General features: G+C 33.7%; 2 protein-coding genes across 2 annotated transcripts; one reads left to right on the top strand and one right to left on the bottom strand.

The window, feature by feature from the left end:
• Nucleotides 1-237: 237 nt before the first annotated feature.
• Nucleotides 238-4,750, top strand: LOC145575774 (putative disease resistance protein At4g19050). Its single transcript, XM_081633583.1, has 6 exons — nt 238-247; nt 368-531; nt 1,081-1,130; nt 2,514-2,983; nt 3,068-3,591; nt 3,692-4,750. Exons 1-6 carry the CDS (start codon nt 238-240, stop codon nt 4,748-4,750), a joined length of 2,277 nt encoding a protein of 758 aa, XP_081489709.1.
• Nucleotides 4,751-11,879: 7,129 nt separating this feature from the next.
• On the bottom strand, nt 11,880-13,731 carry LOC145575773 (uncharacterized). Its single transcript, XM_081633581.1, has 2 exons — nt 13,606-13,731; nt 11,880-12,748 (listed from the first exon to the last, which is right to left on the bottom strand). The coding sequence occupies exons 1-2, from the start codon at nt 13,700-13,702 to the stop codon at nt 11,880-11,882; spliced, it is 966 nt and encodes a 321-aa protein (XP_081489707.1). The 5' UTR covers nt 13,703-13,731.
• Nucleotides 13,732-18,713: the final 4,982 nt, after the last annotated feature.

The raw sequence follows: 18,713 nt of genomic DNA, 5'->3' as shown, positions 1-18,713 counted from the left end.
GGAGAATTTTGTCCCAAATCTGATTAGTTTCAGCTATATAATACGTATAAGTTTCAACTTGAGGCTTGCTCGTATATACTTTAGATATATGCGAAAAAATAGTACTATTAAACAAATGCTTCACCCAAACTTGCCTAGTCTATAAATTACTATTCCTACTTTGGAACGGACGGGTTATATAATATTGTACCATTTTATATTGCTGAGATGCTGAGATTGTGAGTAACCTTTAAAAAAATGGGGAAAGGTTTGTAAAAAAATTCTAGATTTCTTGTTGAAAATTACACTTTGGTATGTATTTGAAAGATAGATGTTGCTCAATAAATTTTTGTTCACAATGATTCCATTGCTTTTGTTTAAAATGCAGAATTATTTCAATCCAAGAAGGAAAGCAAACATAAAAGGATGTTGGGTTTTGCTAGTTGTCTAGGGAGGCAGCGGCAAAAGGATCTCCGGCTCGAAGATCACTCACTAAACACGCATAAACATGACCAACGTGTAGTAGATCATCAGCAGCAGCAGCAACAGCAACAACAACAACAACAACAACAACAACAACAATCTGAGCAAGCTCGAGTCGAGCAATTGGGCTCTATTATCGTCAGCTCAGACCCACATATTCAAGCTGCTCCTTCAATAGCTACTGAGTATGATATCTCAGGTAATCTTGTTTCTTGTTTGGATTGGATTTGAATCATACTTTGTATTTCTTTGATCAGTACAATGTCATTTTTTTTTTTTTTTTTTGGTCAACTATACGCCTTGATTAAAAAATTGTATACAAGAACTATTTATTTTAATTTTATTTTTACAAGATATATATACATAAGTACAGATTAAGTTAGGCACATAATTGTAAGTGGAATGGTTGATATAATTTATTTTTTTTTCTTAAAAAAAATTGTTTTAAAAAAATTTGTATTATAAAAAGCGTAACATGCAATAAACTCTGAATTATTTTAGCAATAATGAAAGTGAATATTAATAATTGAATGAGGTGTCAGGGAGTCTGGGATACGTTTACCCTCATAGGTTACGAGTACATTTAAAAACATTTTTAGATGTATATTAAAACTACAGTACTACACGTCTACACTCGTCATTCACGAGTCACGACAACATGTGGCCTTGTTGGTTCTTCATAGTTCATACCTTGTCTCAAATTAATTACTTCCGTATATTATTTGAAATTAACTGAATACTCTATTCGTCCCAGAATATCTAGGATGTTACATTACCATTTAAATTTTATTTCGGGTGTTTTTCTTTTACTTGTCTAGCTCGCACATTACCATTTAAATTCACATATATGCCCACTTCGTCCCTCCTAATCACACAATCAAATGGATACCAAAAAGTTGTGCTCTCTCCAGTGGCGGATCTAGAAAAAATATTTAATGGGGTCAAAATACATTTAATTAATTTTAATGGGGTCATTTGATATAAAAAATAACTAATGTTATTGAAAAAAAAAATTAATTTTATTAAGAAAATTTCTTTTTTTTAAACTCAAGTGGGGTCATGGGACCCCACTCAAATGGCTTAAATCCGCCACTGGCTCTCTCGTTATTTTTTTCATTTTTGATGTTGAAACTCATTGTTGTCCACTTGTAAGTGTCCCACATTGGAGAATGAGGAGAGGTGGTTCCATTTTATAAGGTAGAGGAGTAACTCCTATTATTGCCAATTGGTTTTAGTATGGAAGCTCCTAAGCCTAGTTTGTGGACCAAACTCTCCTCCTCCTTGTTCGGGTTGTCCAGACCCATTTCATATTGTTTTCTTAAATAGTTTACAGTATAAATCAATCAGATCTGTAAGATTTACAATAGTTGTTTCATTTGTGAATCAAGCTCAAATCAATAATTTTATACGCAGTATATATTTTGTTATTGTTATAACAAACACTACCAATTCAGTTTATGAGCTTATCTATGATTAAAGATGAACAATTTGAGTTATTTTTGGTGCAAGACATTTTAAGTTCAATTATAAAGTAATTTTAGTTCAGGACATTTCGGGTATCGGGTTTGTTCGGGTCAATTTGGGTATCGGGTTTGTTCGGGTCAATCAATTTCGGGTCGGGTTGGTTCGGGTGTTGGGTTAAGATCGGGTCAATTACATTTTCGGGTCGGTATGGGTCGGATCGGGTCAATTTTGGGTTTCAGGTCATTTTCGGGTCAATGTTTTTGGGTTAATTTTGGGTCATAGGTCGGGTCATCGGGTCTGAGTCAGGATTGCCAGTTCTAACTAACATACAATGAAGTTATCACAAATGTGAAAATCTGTTGCTTTTCATAAATTAGAACATATTTCTACCAAGATCAAAATCATAGAAGATTAGAAACCAACTTTTTTTTTTTTTTTTTGACGGACTCATAGAAACCAACTTGAAAACAAAATGATATACTCCGTACGTATATATGTAATACTTCGTATTAAATTACCAGCAGTCCTTGAAAAACAAGTCATTCACTGGTTTTATATTTTTTATTTTATTTTATTTTATTTTCAAGCACAGATGAACAGAAATCAAGGACAAAATTGATAGATGAGATTGTTGAACTTTTGGAGAAAGATGACGTGTGGAAAGTAGTTCTTCAGGGGGAGCAAGGAGTCGGAAAAACATGGATAGCGAAAGAAGTGATGAAACATGTCGATTTGAAGAAACATTTTGATGTCACAATCTGGGTTCATCTCAATAGAAGGAAGCTAGATCATATCATGCTTTACAAAAGCATTGCGCACCAGTTATCAATTCAGCAACATCATTCTGAGCCCGAGTACTATCATTCTGAGTACCAGTACGAATTAATCATCATCTTGAGAGATATGCTACAGGGCAAAAAGTACCTTCTAATATTAGATGATGAAAATCAAATGACGAGTGAAAAAGAGGTTGCTTCAATGTTGGATGTACTTGGTTGTGGACGCAAGAAAGTTTTAGCAACAAGGCTTCCAAACAATGATATTAATATGATGACGAGTTTTGATGATACAACTTGAGATACTACAAGTACCAACAGACGACAGACTGTTACTATTGAGATAAAGCATTATACTCTGTCAGAACCGAAGGATGATCTGAGCAGAGAACTTGCTGAAGAGAAAAGAAAACAAGTTGGATATTGTTACCGGAGTTGTGAGTTTTTCAAAGATAATATCAGACTCCTTAGATGCTTTTGGCTGAGCAAGGTGTACTTGGAAGAATATGGAACTGTTAATTATAATGTGTTGATATTGTTTTGGATATTAGAAGGGTACTTTGACAGTAATACTTCTTCGCTTGAAAAATCGTATATTCAGGGTCACAATGATTTGATGGACCTTCTGGATTTTGGGTGGCTTGGAGAGCGAGTGGCTGGTGATATTGTGTTGGAAAGAGAAGGATTGAACTTTGCAACTTATCTCTTTCCGTTTTTGAGTGAAAATACTCCGCTCAAGTTTCCTAGCATCTTTCATAAGTTGATGACTAGCAGTGGTAATGTAAAGTGTATGAATGGTAGCATAGCAGCCTTTACACGAAATCTAGAAAAAACACATTGTGATTTCAATCTTATGATTCTCTTACTTGATGGAATTAATGTCTCCAAAGTATGTGAAAATGAGAAATTCAGCAAAAAAATTTGGATATAAGGAACTACAAATCTTGAGGATTTCTAGTGTGGAGCCGAGTCTATCTGTTTTCAGCCAGTGTCCTTCCCTAAGCACGCTCATTTTAAGGGATTGTCACTCTGTGAACAACATTGATAGCCTTGCAGCACTTAGTGGATTAAATGTTCTTGAAGTCTCTGAAACTAGATCTTTAAAGAGAATTTCAAAGGATTTCCTTGCAAACTTTAGTAGTCTTGAAAGCCTAAATCTATCCGGAACTTCAATTGAATCTTTTCCAAGCCCATCATCTAGCTCAGCACTAAGCAAACTACGCTGTCTGATTCTGCAAAGGTGCAGTCATTTGAAATTCTTCCCAGATGTGAATTATTTAGAAGAGCTCGAGGTGCTTGACCTTTCTGGTGCCTGTGCCAAGCTTAACTCGATTGTTGACTCAATTGATAAGAAAGTTTGGTATCTTGAAGGAGTCCCTAAACTTAAGATGTTAGATCTTTCAGGGACATATATCTACGATTTTCCAGGCCTAAAAAAACTCGAGAACTTGACTTTCCTTATGGTCAAAAACTGCCCGAATTTGAATAGAATCAGACCACTAATGACATTGACAAAACTTCAAGTCATTGATGCATCAGGTAGCAAGGAACTGCGTTTTTTCAGGGAGGTGAATCTCCCAAGTTTTGGTGATTGTTTGACAAAACTCGATCTTTCCAACACTACGATTCATAAGCTTCCTCCATTCAGGAATGCTTACAACCTCATTCATCTCTGCTTGAAGAATTGTCATAATCTTCAACAGCTCCCAATCATAGATGGTGCCACAAACCTTCGTGTGCTCGATATCTCATATGCAACTCAATTGGTGAAAATCAATGCTTCCTTTCGAGAGATGAGATCTCTCCAAGAACTCTTTCTTACAAACACCAAAATAGAAACTCTGCCGGACCTAACAGGATTGGCGAGCTTACAGAAGATTGTCTTGAAAGGCTGTAAATCATTGAAGTCACTGCCTGAAATGGATGGGCTCAATAAACTCCAACTTCTAGATCTTCAAGGATGCTGCATCGATTTGGAAACAATGTTAGATGGAAAGTTTAATGATGTTAAAGTCTTAGGGCCTACACTACAAAAACCGGTCATTTAACGTCGATGTAGGAACAGTTTGATGCACCCAAGAGGCATGTTAGAAGGAGCAGACTGAGATAACACGAACAAATAAGGCTCTGACCAAAGGCAGGAGGATGACTTGGATATGGTTGGTGGCGGTGCTATACCTAAAACCTTTGTGTGTAGGGTTCGTTATGGTTAGTATGCAAACTTGATACAACTCGAATATTAATGTAATAAATATATTTCCTTTTTTTTTTTTTATTTCACAATTTGTGTTTTCACGATTTTGAATTTGATGTATTCCTTTTATAATTAATATCTTTTATTATACTTTAATAAAAGTTTATATATGAAAGTTGATCGCGACGAATTTAACTGCATTTCACATGGTTGTGTTTTACTTACGAATAAATCACAAAACATTGATAAAGGCTTGTGTGAATTGTCTAAAAGTCTAAATGTTGCAATTAAAAAAAAATGAAGGTGTCTGAAATATAATATGAAATTAGTATATATCGTAAATGAAGGTTCAGGTTAGGTGCTAATAAGAAATCAATTGTTTTATAGGGGACAATTTTTTTTTTTCTTAAAAGGAGTATTTTTCAGCCACTAATAAATATGTCGTTAAAAAATTAAATGATTACTTTTTTTTTTTTTTTTTGGAAAAAGCCTTACGTTTTTAATGACGGCTTGAAACAGTCGGTGTCAACAAAACTATTAATGGTTTGAAGGTCGTCGTTAGTTGCAACGATTAGCTAGTAGTCATTATTTAATTTTGTCGACAATGACAGACTGAACGTGTTAAAACATTAAGGCTTATTATAATTTATTAACAACATAAAATCCAAATTTAAATCTTAAAATAGTATATTAAAGGAAAAATTGAAACCAATAATCCCACCTTTGGCTCATCTACTCAAACAATCCCACTTTTGCGTATTCTGATAATAATCTCACCTTTGTACCCCATATTCTCAAAACAAGCCTTTTTACTTATAACCGGTTTAACAAGTTGATTTTTTATTTTTTATTTTTCTTTTAATCTCTCTCTTCCTTCCTCACCACTTTCCACCTAGCAATCACCTCCATAACCACCATAACTCCATAACCACCACCCCCATTAAATAACCAAACTTCTCTCACGCTCACCCCCACCATCAACTTAATCGATTTCCTCGATCACAGAATTACTTGGACGCTTAAATCGCATTCTCGTGTACTGTTCGTGAAAAATTAGGGGTTTGATTGAAGGAAATTGGGGTTTCTTTTGTTGAAATTGACAGTCATGAAGAGCTTTCTCATCCTCACCGTCTTCGCAAGCTTGTTGGAAGGAGATATTTACTTCTTGAGATTTTTTTTTTGTTAATTTAGCAACAATTTTGAACATGTTTATATATAAATTGATATATATGATCGATCTGGTTTATTTACTGCCTTGTCGGAGTTATTTTTGTTGTCCTCATTTTGATTGATTTCTTTGGTGTATTAGCAGTTAGATTGTGATAATGGTGTGCATTGTGCTCTAAAGTTTGAGAATTACTGTAAAATGAACATCACCTGGTTTTAATGGGATTGTTAACTTAGGGAAGGGGCGGGGTTTTTTGTTCGGCGAGGTAAGGGGTGGGTGTTGCTGTTCAATTGAGGAGGGGGGAGGTGGGTAGGAAGAGGGAAGGGGGAAGGAGAAGGAATCGGGGAAGAAGGAAGGAGGGAGGTGGCTGCCATGTTCGGCAGGGGAGGAAATCAAGGAAGAGGTGGATCCGATAGGGGAGGGCGGCTGATTCTGACTTCAACTAGTCCGGCAGGGGGAAGGGAGCTTCGGGGAAGGAAGGGATTTTTTTTTTCCTCAAACCAGTTGCTAATTCCTCAAACCGGTAAAAGGCTCATTTTGAGAATATGAGATATAAAGGTGGGATTATTTCCAAAATAGGCAAATGTAGGATTATTTTGAGAAGATGAGCCAAAGGTGGCATTATTGGTTTCAGATTTTCCTATATGAAATAAAACTAACAACTCAGAACTTACAAACTGAAATATATAAGTCCCTTATTTTAAAGGAAAATTTGCGAGAAGGGTCCTTTTTAGTTACCTTTTTTTTTTCCTTTTTCCCTCTTTTTCCCTCGATTTCACTCTTTCCCCCCTTATGAAGGGGTAATTTCAGACCTAAAGTAATCACAAATCTTGAATTCTTATCTTTGAAATTACTTTGTGATTACTTTAGGTTTGAAATTAGGGTTTCATTAGGGGGGAAATTGAGGGGAAAAGAGGGAAAAGAAAAAAAAAAGGTAACTAAAGTTGTCACGTGCCCGTGCTATGCAGGTGACTTTATTTGGCCAGAAAAATTCTAGTCAACGTTGGATCGGAGTTTAGTCAACGGACCCTCCCTACAATCCAAATGGGATATAAGGACCTTTTGTGCCATCTTTTTTATAAAAGAGTCTTCCTCACAAGGTCGACCACTTAAAAGCAATTAGTGGTTCGTGGAGGCGGATGTGCCATGCGCATGGTACATCCATTCCCCCAAAAAAAAAAAATGCGGAAAGAACATTGTATAGAGATGTAAAAAACATTTAGCTAAAATGAAAAGAACATTTATTTAAAGTGAAAAGAACATGTTATAGAATTGTAAAGATTAAAGAACATATATCTAAAGTGAAAAGAACATATGAACGTGATAATTTATGAGCGCCTATATTAAAAGAACACGAAAAATATAATAAAAGAACATAAGAGATATAAAAAAAGATCATAGAGCTATTAATAACAATGAACATAACACTATCTTATAAAGAACATCATCTTCAACCTTTGTCACATTATTCTCAAATCTAACATCTAGATTCATTAAATTTCAAAAAGAAAAATAAACAATGAATTTTCTGATTCCAAATTATCTAATTCAAATCTAAAATAACATAAATAATGAAAAATAAATAAAAAATTTCATTCAAAATTACCTTCGATCTTTGATTAACAAATCCACATATTCACCTTCATTAACAATCACTCCATTAACAAAACAATGTTCAAAAGCACCGCGAAACTCGATCTAAATGCTCAGCCATCGTCTTCTATCAGTAGAATATCTTTTTCTCTATAAAATTTCTATTTCTCTCTCTCTAAGATTTATATTCCTCTCTCTATAGAATTCAAACAAGTGAAATTAAAATATGAAGAAATATACAAATTTCTTAATTGAGATTGGAAAATAATAACCAAAACTCTTCAATTATGGAACAAATAATTCATTTAAAGATTGAAAAACTAAATGTTCTTTAAAAATACTATATTATGTTCTTTCTATTTTTTTTTTATTTTTTTTATTTTTGGACGAATAAAAATAATATTCATTAAATTATATTATTATATATATAAAAAACATAAAGTTGGATGTTTTTTATACAAAATGGTTATATGTTCTTTACAAAACAATTGTATGTTCATTACAAAACAACCATATGTGATGTTTTTTAAAAATTAGCTATATGTTCTTTATAAAACAACTATATATTCTTTACTGAACAATTATATGTTCATTCCGCCTTTTTTTAAAGAAAACCGGATGCACGGAACATGGTGCATCCGCTTCTATGGAAAAATTTCACTTAAAAGGACCTTGCTCATAAATTTTCCTATTTTAAATGAACCAATAATCAAAATCCAAATCATAAATGAAATAACAATTTATAAATGGCAACTGAATAATCACACATCACCATTCATTTTCAAATAATTGCATTCTAAAACACAATACAGTAGGTTCTTAATTAAAGTTACCAGTTTACCACAATACAATCCAATGTACGTTTCACTAATTTTGAGCAGTAGTTTCAACACTAAACTTTAGCTGACTGAATCGCTTAAATAACACTCCTTACATAGTAATTCTTTGAACTATAACAACCATCGAGCCACGCGATTCATGCACGGATATTAATTCTTCCATCACATTACAAGTACATTCGGATATATACCTGCTTCATTGTCGATTTCATTGGGATCTTCCTGAATGACTTGATCAAGATATTTGTCCATAGCTTTAGTAGAAAACATGCGTAACTTTTCCGTTTTTCCTCTTGTTGTGAAACGTTGGAGAGAATGAGAAAGCTCTGCAGAAAAAGCAAATGAACGACCTAGTGTTGCAAAAAAATCCGGTGTTCCGGATAACCGTAAGAACTGATGCATTTCTTCTTTCAGCACCTTAACCTTTGGGTGCGACTTATCTAATCCATTCCAGTCATTCCAAAGATCAACGTCCATTGTCGCATCTTTAACATATCTAATAGTGTCAAGCAAACCATAATAATTCGATCTTGGTGTGTGAATGATGGCATTAGCAAATTTTCTAGCAGTGTCTAGGCGTGCCTGCTCGATTAAAACCTCAGGGCTCTCATCTACAAGATGACTCGCGGAAATAATTACTGGACTGGCGGCGGTATACAATATCTCTATCAGTCTTCTCCGTCTAGGAAGTGAGCAAAATTTTCATTATCACTCTATATAACTTGCTAGAATTTAAATCTATTCACCTCAACTTTATTGGAATAAAATTATTTTTACCAATTAAAATTGATTTTGGCTATTAACAAAGACAACATCAATAATTCCAACTATAACAACGTTTTATTTTAATCCCAACTATTATTTAACCTAATTAAAATAATCCCACCCATTAATTAAGATAGCCTTCTTAAAATAGTCATAGTTTTAACTTTTAAGTTTACCTCTTAAACATATAGGGCGATGTGTCAACTTCCAATATGTTACCACCCTTTTATTATTATTATTATTATTATTATTATTATTATTATCTCAAAAACAAAAGCCATACAACCTACAATAAATTAGTAGGAAGCCGAGATACAATCTGGGCCCCCACTCCTCTAGCTATTGCAAATCCTAAATTAAAAAAAAAAAAAAAAAAATCCCTTGTTATCTTTAGTAATCAACAATTATTGTTACTAAGCAAACGGTGACATTAGATAAACATTTATATTAAGCAAATGTCATACATGCCCCCATTAATTTCTCTCTTATCCTTTAATCAAATAGAGAGGAAAGGGTCCCGTGAGAAAAAAAAAAAATGGAGAGAGAAAGAGAGGAAAGGGTTTGATTGCTTTGTTTAGAAATGGGGGATTGCTTATTATAAACTTATTAAGGCTTTGATCTCTTTCTCTGATAATATAGAAGAAGGGGGTGGGTGGGGTGTTAGGTTTATCAATTGGTCAAAAGTTCAAAACCTTAATACCATAAGTTGGATATGTTACATGAATCAAAAGTAATTTTAAAAATATGTTAAAAATACCTATGGGTTACAAAAACTTCATCCTCCATTCCTTACGGTCTAATGCCGCCTCATCCTCATGTAAATCTGTTTATATGTGGGGAGAATCGGATTAGGAGGGAAAAGAGCAGCAAAACTGCAATAAAGGATATTAATGTTAATCTACCTATAATTAACCATGATTAAGTATGATTAGTCTTATAATTGTGTTATATTATCATTAATTACAGTCACCATTTGCTTAGTAATTATAATTATTGATTACCAAAGATAATACTCGTACAATTTTTTACATTTTACCAAAGAGAAAAAAGAAAAAATAGTGTTACCAAAGAGAATTTTCCCATAATGTTTTATATGAGTAATAAAATTAATTATATATATTAGTTAATCACTAATAATGGTTTTTTTTTTTTGGCTAATGATCGTTCATAGGGAATATTATAGGTGTGCATATAAAGAAGAGCAGGATTGCCAGGCAACCAAACAAGTCCAAATGATATCAGATATTCCATCGAAATTTAGGATCATTTACTTTGCTCACCATACATGCCAACCTCTTCTCAATAACAGCTATATCATCACTAAATATCATATGTTGGATCCTGTTGAACAAGATTTAACCAATAACATATGCTTTGAGTTTAAAAAACCCGCCCCTTCCCCTAAAGAAGACCTTAATAATCTTGTTATCCTTAATTCGTCGTCTTTTTCCAATAATCCTGTCCTAGATCCTTTATCAACACATGAAGGTTGTAATACTAGTCCTTCATTGTCTACAATGGCGGTTTATCCTCCTATGACATCCCTTGATATAACGACGGTGAAGGGGTCATCACTAGCTAATGAAATTGCCTCTTTGAACCTTCAAGACAAGGTGTTGTATTCACCAAGAGTATTCATGAACCCAAGTTACTTGGCTAGTTCGAATTTGGAGACCACAGATGACTACAACAATGTGATGATTGTGGATGATTCTTTCGATATGGATAATTCTTTGCTGGACCTTCCACTTTGGGGTTGAGTCGAAGATATGCAAACAAATTAAGCCAAGTGAAGTGTATGAAATGTATGTATAAGCAGAAAAGGAGATGGTTCATTTTATTTTAAAAAATATGTAGTCATTTAATTATGTGTTTTTCTTGTTGGTGTATCTAAAATTCTAAACAAATTAAAGTTTGTTACAATCAATTTGAAGTAAGGGAGATTATAGTTTGTTGAAGGTACTTTGATTTCGGATTAATTGATTTTTAAAATATTTTACCGAGTCAGCTAAGAAATCATTACATGACCCTTAAGTATTAAAAAAACATTAGAGATACATAAGTACACATTAGTATATAATTATACATGTATATAGTTTGCTTCATTACTTGATACAAAGTACAATTTACATCCATTTGATTGTTTTATTCTTATTAGTTACTTGCAGAGGATAAAACTTAAGTACTAGTAGTAATAAGATATAGGCCATGTTTGGTAATTGGCTTTTTAATGGCTTTTTGGTTGGCTTTTGGCTTTTGGCTTTTTTAGGTGGTCAAACAGCCAAAAAATGTGTTTGGTAATTGGCTTTTTAGTCAGCGAAAAAGCTGGCTTTTAAGCCAAAATGAAAAAGCTGCTTTGAGTAGCTTTTTTGTTGGCTTTTGGCTTGTTGGCCCACAAATTATCTAATAAACAGCCAACAACCAACAATTAATTTACCAAACACTTTTATAAACAGCCAATTTCAAAAGCCATTATAAACAGCCAAATATTCCAGCTGGTCAAACAAGCCAAGTGAACCAGCCAACAGCCAACCGCCAACAGCCATTTGCCAAACAAGGCCATAGCACGTATTAGTTACTACACACCATTGGTAGCCATCTAAAACATATTGTAATCTTTAGTGGCCATTAGATTTACTAGTAGTTACTTGTACATTATTTTCAGCTTTTGGTGGGTTTTTTGGACCATGTTGTCCACCATGATTATTTACATTCACATCATTCTTCTCTGCCTCGGCAGCATTCTTAATCGGAGGGTGAGGGTTGTTATATCCACCACGACCGTTGAGACTTACATCACCCTCCGTGTCGTGAGGTGGCCGGTGCTCTCCACCACGTCCACAACAACCTCCACCGTAACCATCAGTCTTCTGTAGTGATTCTTCTATTGGTGGCCAATGGCCGCCACCTCCACCTTTGCCACCCCAACCTCCTCCACCTTTGCCACCCCAGCCACCACCGCCGTATCCACCATGGCCACCCCAACCACCACCATAACCATCGGTCTTATGAAGAGAATCTTCTTTTGGTGGCCAATGATCGTGACCTCCTCCTTTGCCACCCCAACCACCACCGCCATATCCACCATGGCCACCCCAACCACCACCATAACCGTCGGTTTTATGAAGAGATTCTTCATTTGGTGGCCAATGGCCGTGACCTCCACCTTTGCCACCCCAACCACCACCGTCGTATCCTCCATGGCCACCCCAACCACCACCATAACCATCGGTCTTATGAAGAGATTCTTCTTTTGGTGGCCAATGACCGCGACCTCCACCTTTGCCACCCCAACCACCACCATAACCATCAGTTTTATGAAGAGATTCTTCTACCGGTGGCCAATGGCCACCATGTCCACCACCTTTGCCTCCCCAACCACCTCCTCCACCATGTCCATAACCATCAGTCTTGTAAAGCGATTCTTCTTGTGGAGGCTTGTTATATCCTCCACGTCCATCAAGGCAAACGACGACCTTTTCTGCCTCTACAAAATCGATCCAACAACAACATATAGAGAATTGACGTAATATGTAAATATTATTTTTTTTGGAAAAAAAAAAAAAAAAAAAAAAAACCATAACTTGTACATGTTAAAGGACATTTATGCATGATAAATTTATTGCTAAAAAATTAATTTAATTATCCATCAAATGTGTTTGGCTAGACGATAGCTAAATTAATACTTATAATAGCTACTACTATATTTTCTACGAGTTGGAGGTGTTTGGGTTAGAGTTGAAGGTGAATTGACGAAACTAAACATGATTGTTAACTCCGCTTCCTTTGAATACGGGGTCAGGATTACGGGAATGTAGTGGGATATTTGTTCTTACCAATTTGCCCCTCATTAACATGGTTAAAAAGATCGCAACACCCCTATATTAACAAGTTTTGTTGATATCTGTTATCAACTTGTATTTTCTCATTTTCTACCCTACGCTTGTATATTTCTTGGAAAAAAAAAACTAATATAGATTAGTACAATTATAGAAATTTATCTAGAAATATTTTCTAGCTATACTTACATTAATTTGTTTGATTCACTTGTTTACCGTTTTACCGTCAAATGAGGAAAAAAAACATTTAGATCACATTATACAAATCAAATTGAAAATATAAATAAATTGTTTTCCTCTTTTTTTTTTTGCATGTTCATGGTAAACAACAAAATTATGTGAGAAAAAGTAGTTGATGCTTTTAAATTTTTATAATGATATTTAAATATATTGTTAAAAGCTCCAAAAATACACACCAGCTATTTAAAAAAAAAATGCAAATTGGTAGTGTATGTATTGATGGTGAATACTATGAAGTACTTTGTATATAGAAAAAGAAACTTACGTGTTTGGTCACTTGCTATGTCACGAGCCGAGACAAGAAGAACAAAGGTGGCCAAGAGTAGGCCAAGCATGCATAAGTGTTGTTTAGAGTACGCCATTATTATGTATTGTAAGATTATGTAACTAGCTACTGCAGTCCTGCCTATACTTGTTGAGCCAAGGATCACTTATTTATAGGTCATATTTTGAGAGAAAAAGAAGATATTCCATTATTTTTTAAAAGTGGTCCAATTTGTTCAGTATATTTATCCACACGAAACTTTGACTAATAATATCATTAATTATTATTTATTAATAAGTATAAACTATGAAAAATTGGTTTTTGAAACTATTTATTGAGAAGATTTTATCAAGTTTACTTTTTTTTTTTTTTTTTTTTTTTTGGTGCTTAGAGAGCTACAGGGTGGGGTGAGAATCGATCCCAAAATCTCCTAAAATCGAGATAGAAGCTCTTATCACTAGAGTTATCCCTCACTCTCTTATCAAGTACTTATATGACTATATTTAATTTGATGCTTATGTGCTTCTAATTAATCGTGCGAAAATATTAGTCTAAGTGATGCATGTATATATATAATACTCCGTACAAAAGACAAAGTAAATGCCCCAATCATGTGGGTTATTTGTTGTTAATGTGTTGTTTCAAAACATCAAGTCTTTAATATTTGTACTTATTTATAATTAAAAATATTACTTGTACGTATTGATTAAAAATCCATATTGATAAATAAAAAAATAAAATAAGAAGTATTTATTTTAAAAATTAAGGGAGTATTTAGAAGGGAGGAGCTCGTTAAAAGTTTATCAAACCTATTTAGCAAAATATTCAATTATTAATATGGAAATATTCATGATGTTGGATTGTTGTCAAAAGGGATTGGATAAGGTTTGAAGATACAAATTGATGGAACGTCGGTTGATATCTTCTTGTTGTTATTAAAGGAAGTAATATTATAAAGCAACAATTATTTATAGTAGTACGGACCAAAATATTAAAGTACAATAGGTCAATAGTAGTAATAGTGGACGGCTAATTTGTCGAATTCTATTCGGCTCGAGCAACCCTTGTTTTACTCCTCGCATCGATTGAGAGAATTTTTTTTTTTTTTTTTTTTTGATGCAAAGGAGGGAAAAAACCCGAAAACAAAAAATAATTACACCACCAACCGTGGCAAGGCCACTCCTACCATATCCTCCCAAAGAAGGCTTTTTATTTTGATCGGAGGAGCATCGAAATAAACTACCCTCTCTTCAAGGATAACTCCCATATTAGCGAGTTTATCCGCTACCCTATTACCCTCCCTAAAACAAATGAATAATTTTAAAATAAGGACCAAAAGAGCTAATAAAATTACGACAGAAATTGATAATGTGCACGCATTCGCTCCTTTGCTGAGTTGGATTAGTGATGGCTTCAACACAAGCTTTGTTATCCATTTGAACAATCAGCTTTCTTACGCCTCTTTGTTTAGCTAGCTTCAGGCCCTGTTCTAGTGCCAGGAACTCTGCTCTGTATGCTGTGCAAATCCCATAGTTAGCAGCAAAACCTGCAATGAATCTGCCCTCCTCATCTCGAATTAAACCCCCACCTCCAGCCATGCCAGGAACTCCCTTTGTTGCCCCGTCTGTGTTTAGTACCCACCAGCCAGTAGAAGGAGCTATCCATCGAATTTGAACTTCTTTTTTCTGAACAATCTGCTGAATAATGCTAGACAGATTGTTTCTTGGTCTAGATAGCACATCCCAAATTTCATCCACCTGATTTCGAATGAAGTAGCCAGTATCAAGAGGAATTTCTTCTCTTCTATCAAAAACTTCTTTGTTTCTCCATCTCCAAATCCACCATAAGGTGGTAGCAAAGCAAGTGGGCCATTTGTCTGAATATACTGGACCATTGGCTTCTAAGTTTCTAACAATCCAGGAAGTCAGATCACCTGTGAAGAAAGATGTGTGAAGAGTTGGACCTTCCACTTTGTTCCACACATTCTTAGCAGCTGGACAGTCTCTGAATAAATGCAGCTCTGATTCATCTTCATTGAGGTTGCATCTTGTGCATCTAGGGTCTTCTGTCAAGTTCCTCTTAAGCCGATTTGCATTGCATACTAGATTCATCTTCATTGAGGTTGCATCTTGTGCATCTTGTGTGTGTGTGTCATTCCCTAATGTTATCTTTGTGTCATTCTTTTCATGTTTGTTTGACACATGCATACTAGATACTACTCTGGATCTCCGACGATTTTAAGTTCAACTAAGTCAAATCTTGTTGAAATGTGCCGCCTTGAAGCAGTATGTTGTTTCGACTTTCGAGTGATCTAGCAGCCAACATAGGAGTCTCACTTTCTATCATTGATATTATTTCCGTTTCTTATTATTTCCATCAAATACATATTTTATGTCTCATAAATAATACCCTTTATTATAAATAAAAGAAAATAGAAATAGTTTCTAGAATTATCATTTTTAACCCTGAATTATCCTGAAACTGTTCGCTACTAAATTGATACAGCAAAAGCCAAATCGATTAAAACCTAACGTCATCAAAAACCAACTCGGCCCAAAAGTCCAACTGACAACATATTTATTGAACTTTTTATGATCCATATCTAATTTCGAAGTGAACCTTAACAATGCAACAACCTGACCCAAACTTATAATATTGATTATAGTCTAACCTACCTATTGATGACCCGACCCGTTTTAATCTAAGGAAAATCCATTTAACTTGGACCATTCCAACCCACGACCCAATTTACCTGAGCAAATAAGAATTTGTTACCCATTTGACCCAAACCATTTCAACTAGACGCGTTATGTCAATTTTTTTATTTTTATTTTTATTTTTTTATTTTTTATTTTTTTATAACATGCATGTGATCCGTGTAATTGAATTATTTGTGACCCGTGACTTGGTTCAACTAATATATTTACAAACTCGTCAACCGATTTAATAACAACCTATTACTAATTTAATCGATATAATTTCGTATATTTAACTTTGAACTGAACCTTAATTACAACTCAACCCAAAACTAAACAAACCGATTATAGTCTAATTTATTGATGACCCGACCCGTTTCAATCCAAGGAAAATCCTTTCAACTTGGAGTGTTTCAACCCGCGACTCATTGTACCCTAGCAATTAACAATCCGTGACTCATTTGACCAAAATCATTTCAGCTAGTGACCTGTTATGCCTAAATTGCTTGCAATAAGTGATCATATCAGTTTAACCTGAATTATTTACAACCCATGACCTATTTCAACTGATCTATTTGCAACTCATAGTGACTCAGCTCGTTGAATGATTTATTTACAACCTAAGAAGGATAGATAAGTATATTCCGTACAAGTTCTACTCCATAGAGTATTACATTTCCTCAATATATATCGGAAGAGTTAAGGTAAAATACAGTCCCTGAACTTTGGTATTTGTAGCATTTTAGTCCCTCAACTTTTAATTGAGGCAAAATGGTCCCTCAACCACCAACGACTCACTTTTCAGGTACAAATTAGCTAACTAAGCATAGTTTCGGGACCTTAGTGCACATGTGACAATAAATTTAATGATTTTAAAAGCAAAGTTTGGGACCTTTCAGCTGATGAGTTGACATTTATTAAATTAGAAATGAAAGTTTAGGGACCTATAGGGGTGAGGTGGCTAATGCAATTACTATAGGCCAAAGTTTAGGGACCTATAAGTACACATGGCTCTCCCATACAAGAGTGATTATAAGTTTTAACCCATAAGTGTAATTTAGTTCATCAATTAATTTAATTTGATTTCAACAAAATAATCAAATTAATTTTAGTAAAAATTGTTAACTTTATAAAAATTATATAAGTGAGAGATATTTTAAGTGTGAAATTCATGGTCACAATTTACTTTCTCTCACTAAAATATGTTAAGAAATCTCGCTAAAATCTTGCTATAATACGAAATTTGTTTGTGAAAGAAAAATTCCTTCTTAGTTCTTACTCTTTCATTTAAATAATACATTTAGTTAACTAGTAACCTACTAGGGCAATTATTATTTTCTCCTAGAAATTAACACAAGAAAAAACAAAAAAAAGAAACCCTAAAAATTGTCACACAAAATAACCAAAAATATTGAAAATCATTTAGAACATAAACATATAGAATAATAATAATAAAAAATTAAAAAAAAAAACTTGAAAGTTGAAAGTTGATACACAAAACCCAAAAAAATTGAAACCCTTTTAGAAAGCAAACGAATGAAAATAAATTGTCAATTTGAAAGAAAAGTGGGATGGTATTATTTTTTATTCTAGTTTTCAATATTTTCATATTTCTATTTATTTGTATATTACAGAGTTTGGATTTTGTCTTACTCACACACCTTGAAAGCAAAAACATTAAATTTTTTGATTTTATTATTTTTATTTAATTTTTTTTTTGAAACAAATTTTTTTTTTAATTTTTTTTTGGTGTGTGAAATATATTAGGGGTAAAGACTTAGGATTTGAGGATGTGTGGTTAATGAGTTTAGTTGATTGAGATACAATCCGTATTATAAAAAATTTGATTACGAAAATAAGGGTAAGAAGAAAAGTTATTATAATATAAAATATATCATGATTATCAAATTTTATTAGCAATTTTTAATTCTTGCCAACTCACTTTATAAATAAAAAAATAAAAAATAAATAAAAAAAAACCACTTTATAAATCCCTAACCTTTAGTTCATATTCAATTTAATTAATTGACTTGTGATCTAACACGTCCCTAAACTTTTGCTTGAAAAAAAATAAAAATAAATGACACGTCATATTAAATGGTCCCTAAACTTTGCTTAGTTGGCTTGAAAGTCCCTTAACTTTGCCGACTAAGCTTTTCCCACCACCAGAAAGGGTGAGGCTTGGGTAGTTGATGGACCATTTTGCCTCATTTAAAAGTTGAAGAACTAAAATGCTATAAATATCATAGTTTAGGGCTTGTATTTTACCTTAACTTTATATCGGAATATAGCAGTTTGCCACATACACTTCTCTCTTTTGGTCTTTTTAAAATAGAAAACACATATTACCATATATGTTATGGGACCATATTATACATATCATACTCACCTTGGACAACTGAAATTTTCTAC

This window comes from Chenopodium album, chromosome 13 (genome assembly GCF_948465745.1).
Source record: "Chenopodium album chromosome 13, dcCheAlbu1.1, whole genome shotgun sequence".
NCBI lineage: Eukaryota > Viridiplantae > Streptophyta > Magnoliopsida > Caryophyllales > Amaranthaceae > Chenopodium > Chenopodium album.
This window is presented reverse-complemented; position numbering and strand designations above follow the sequence as displayed.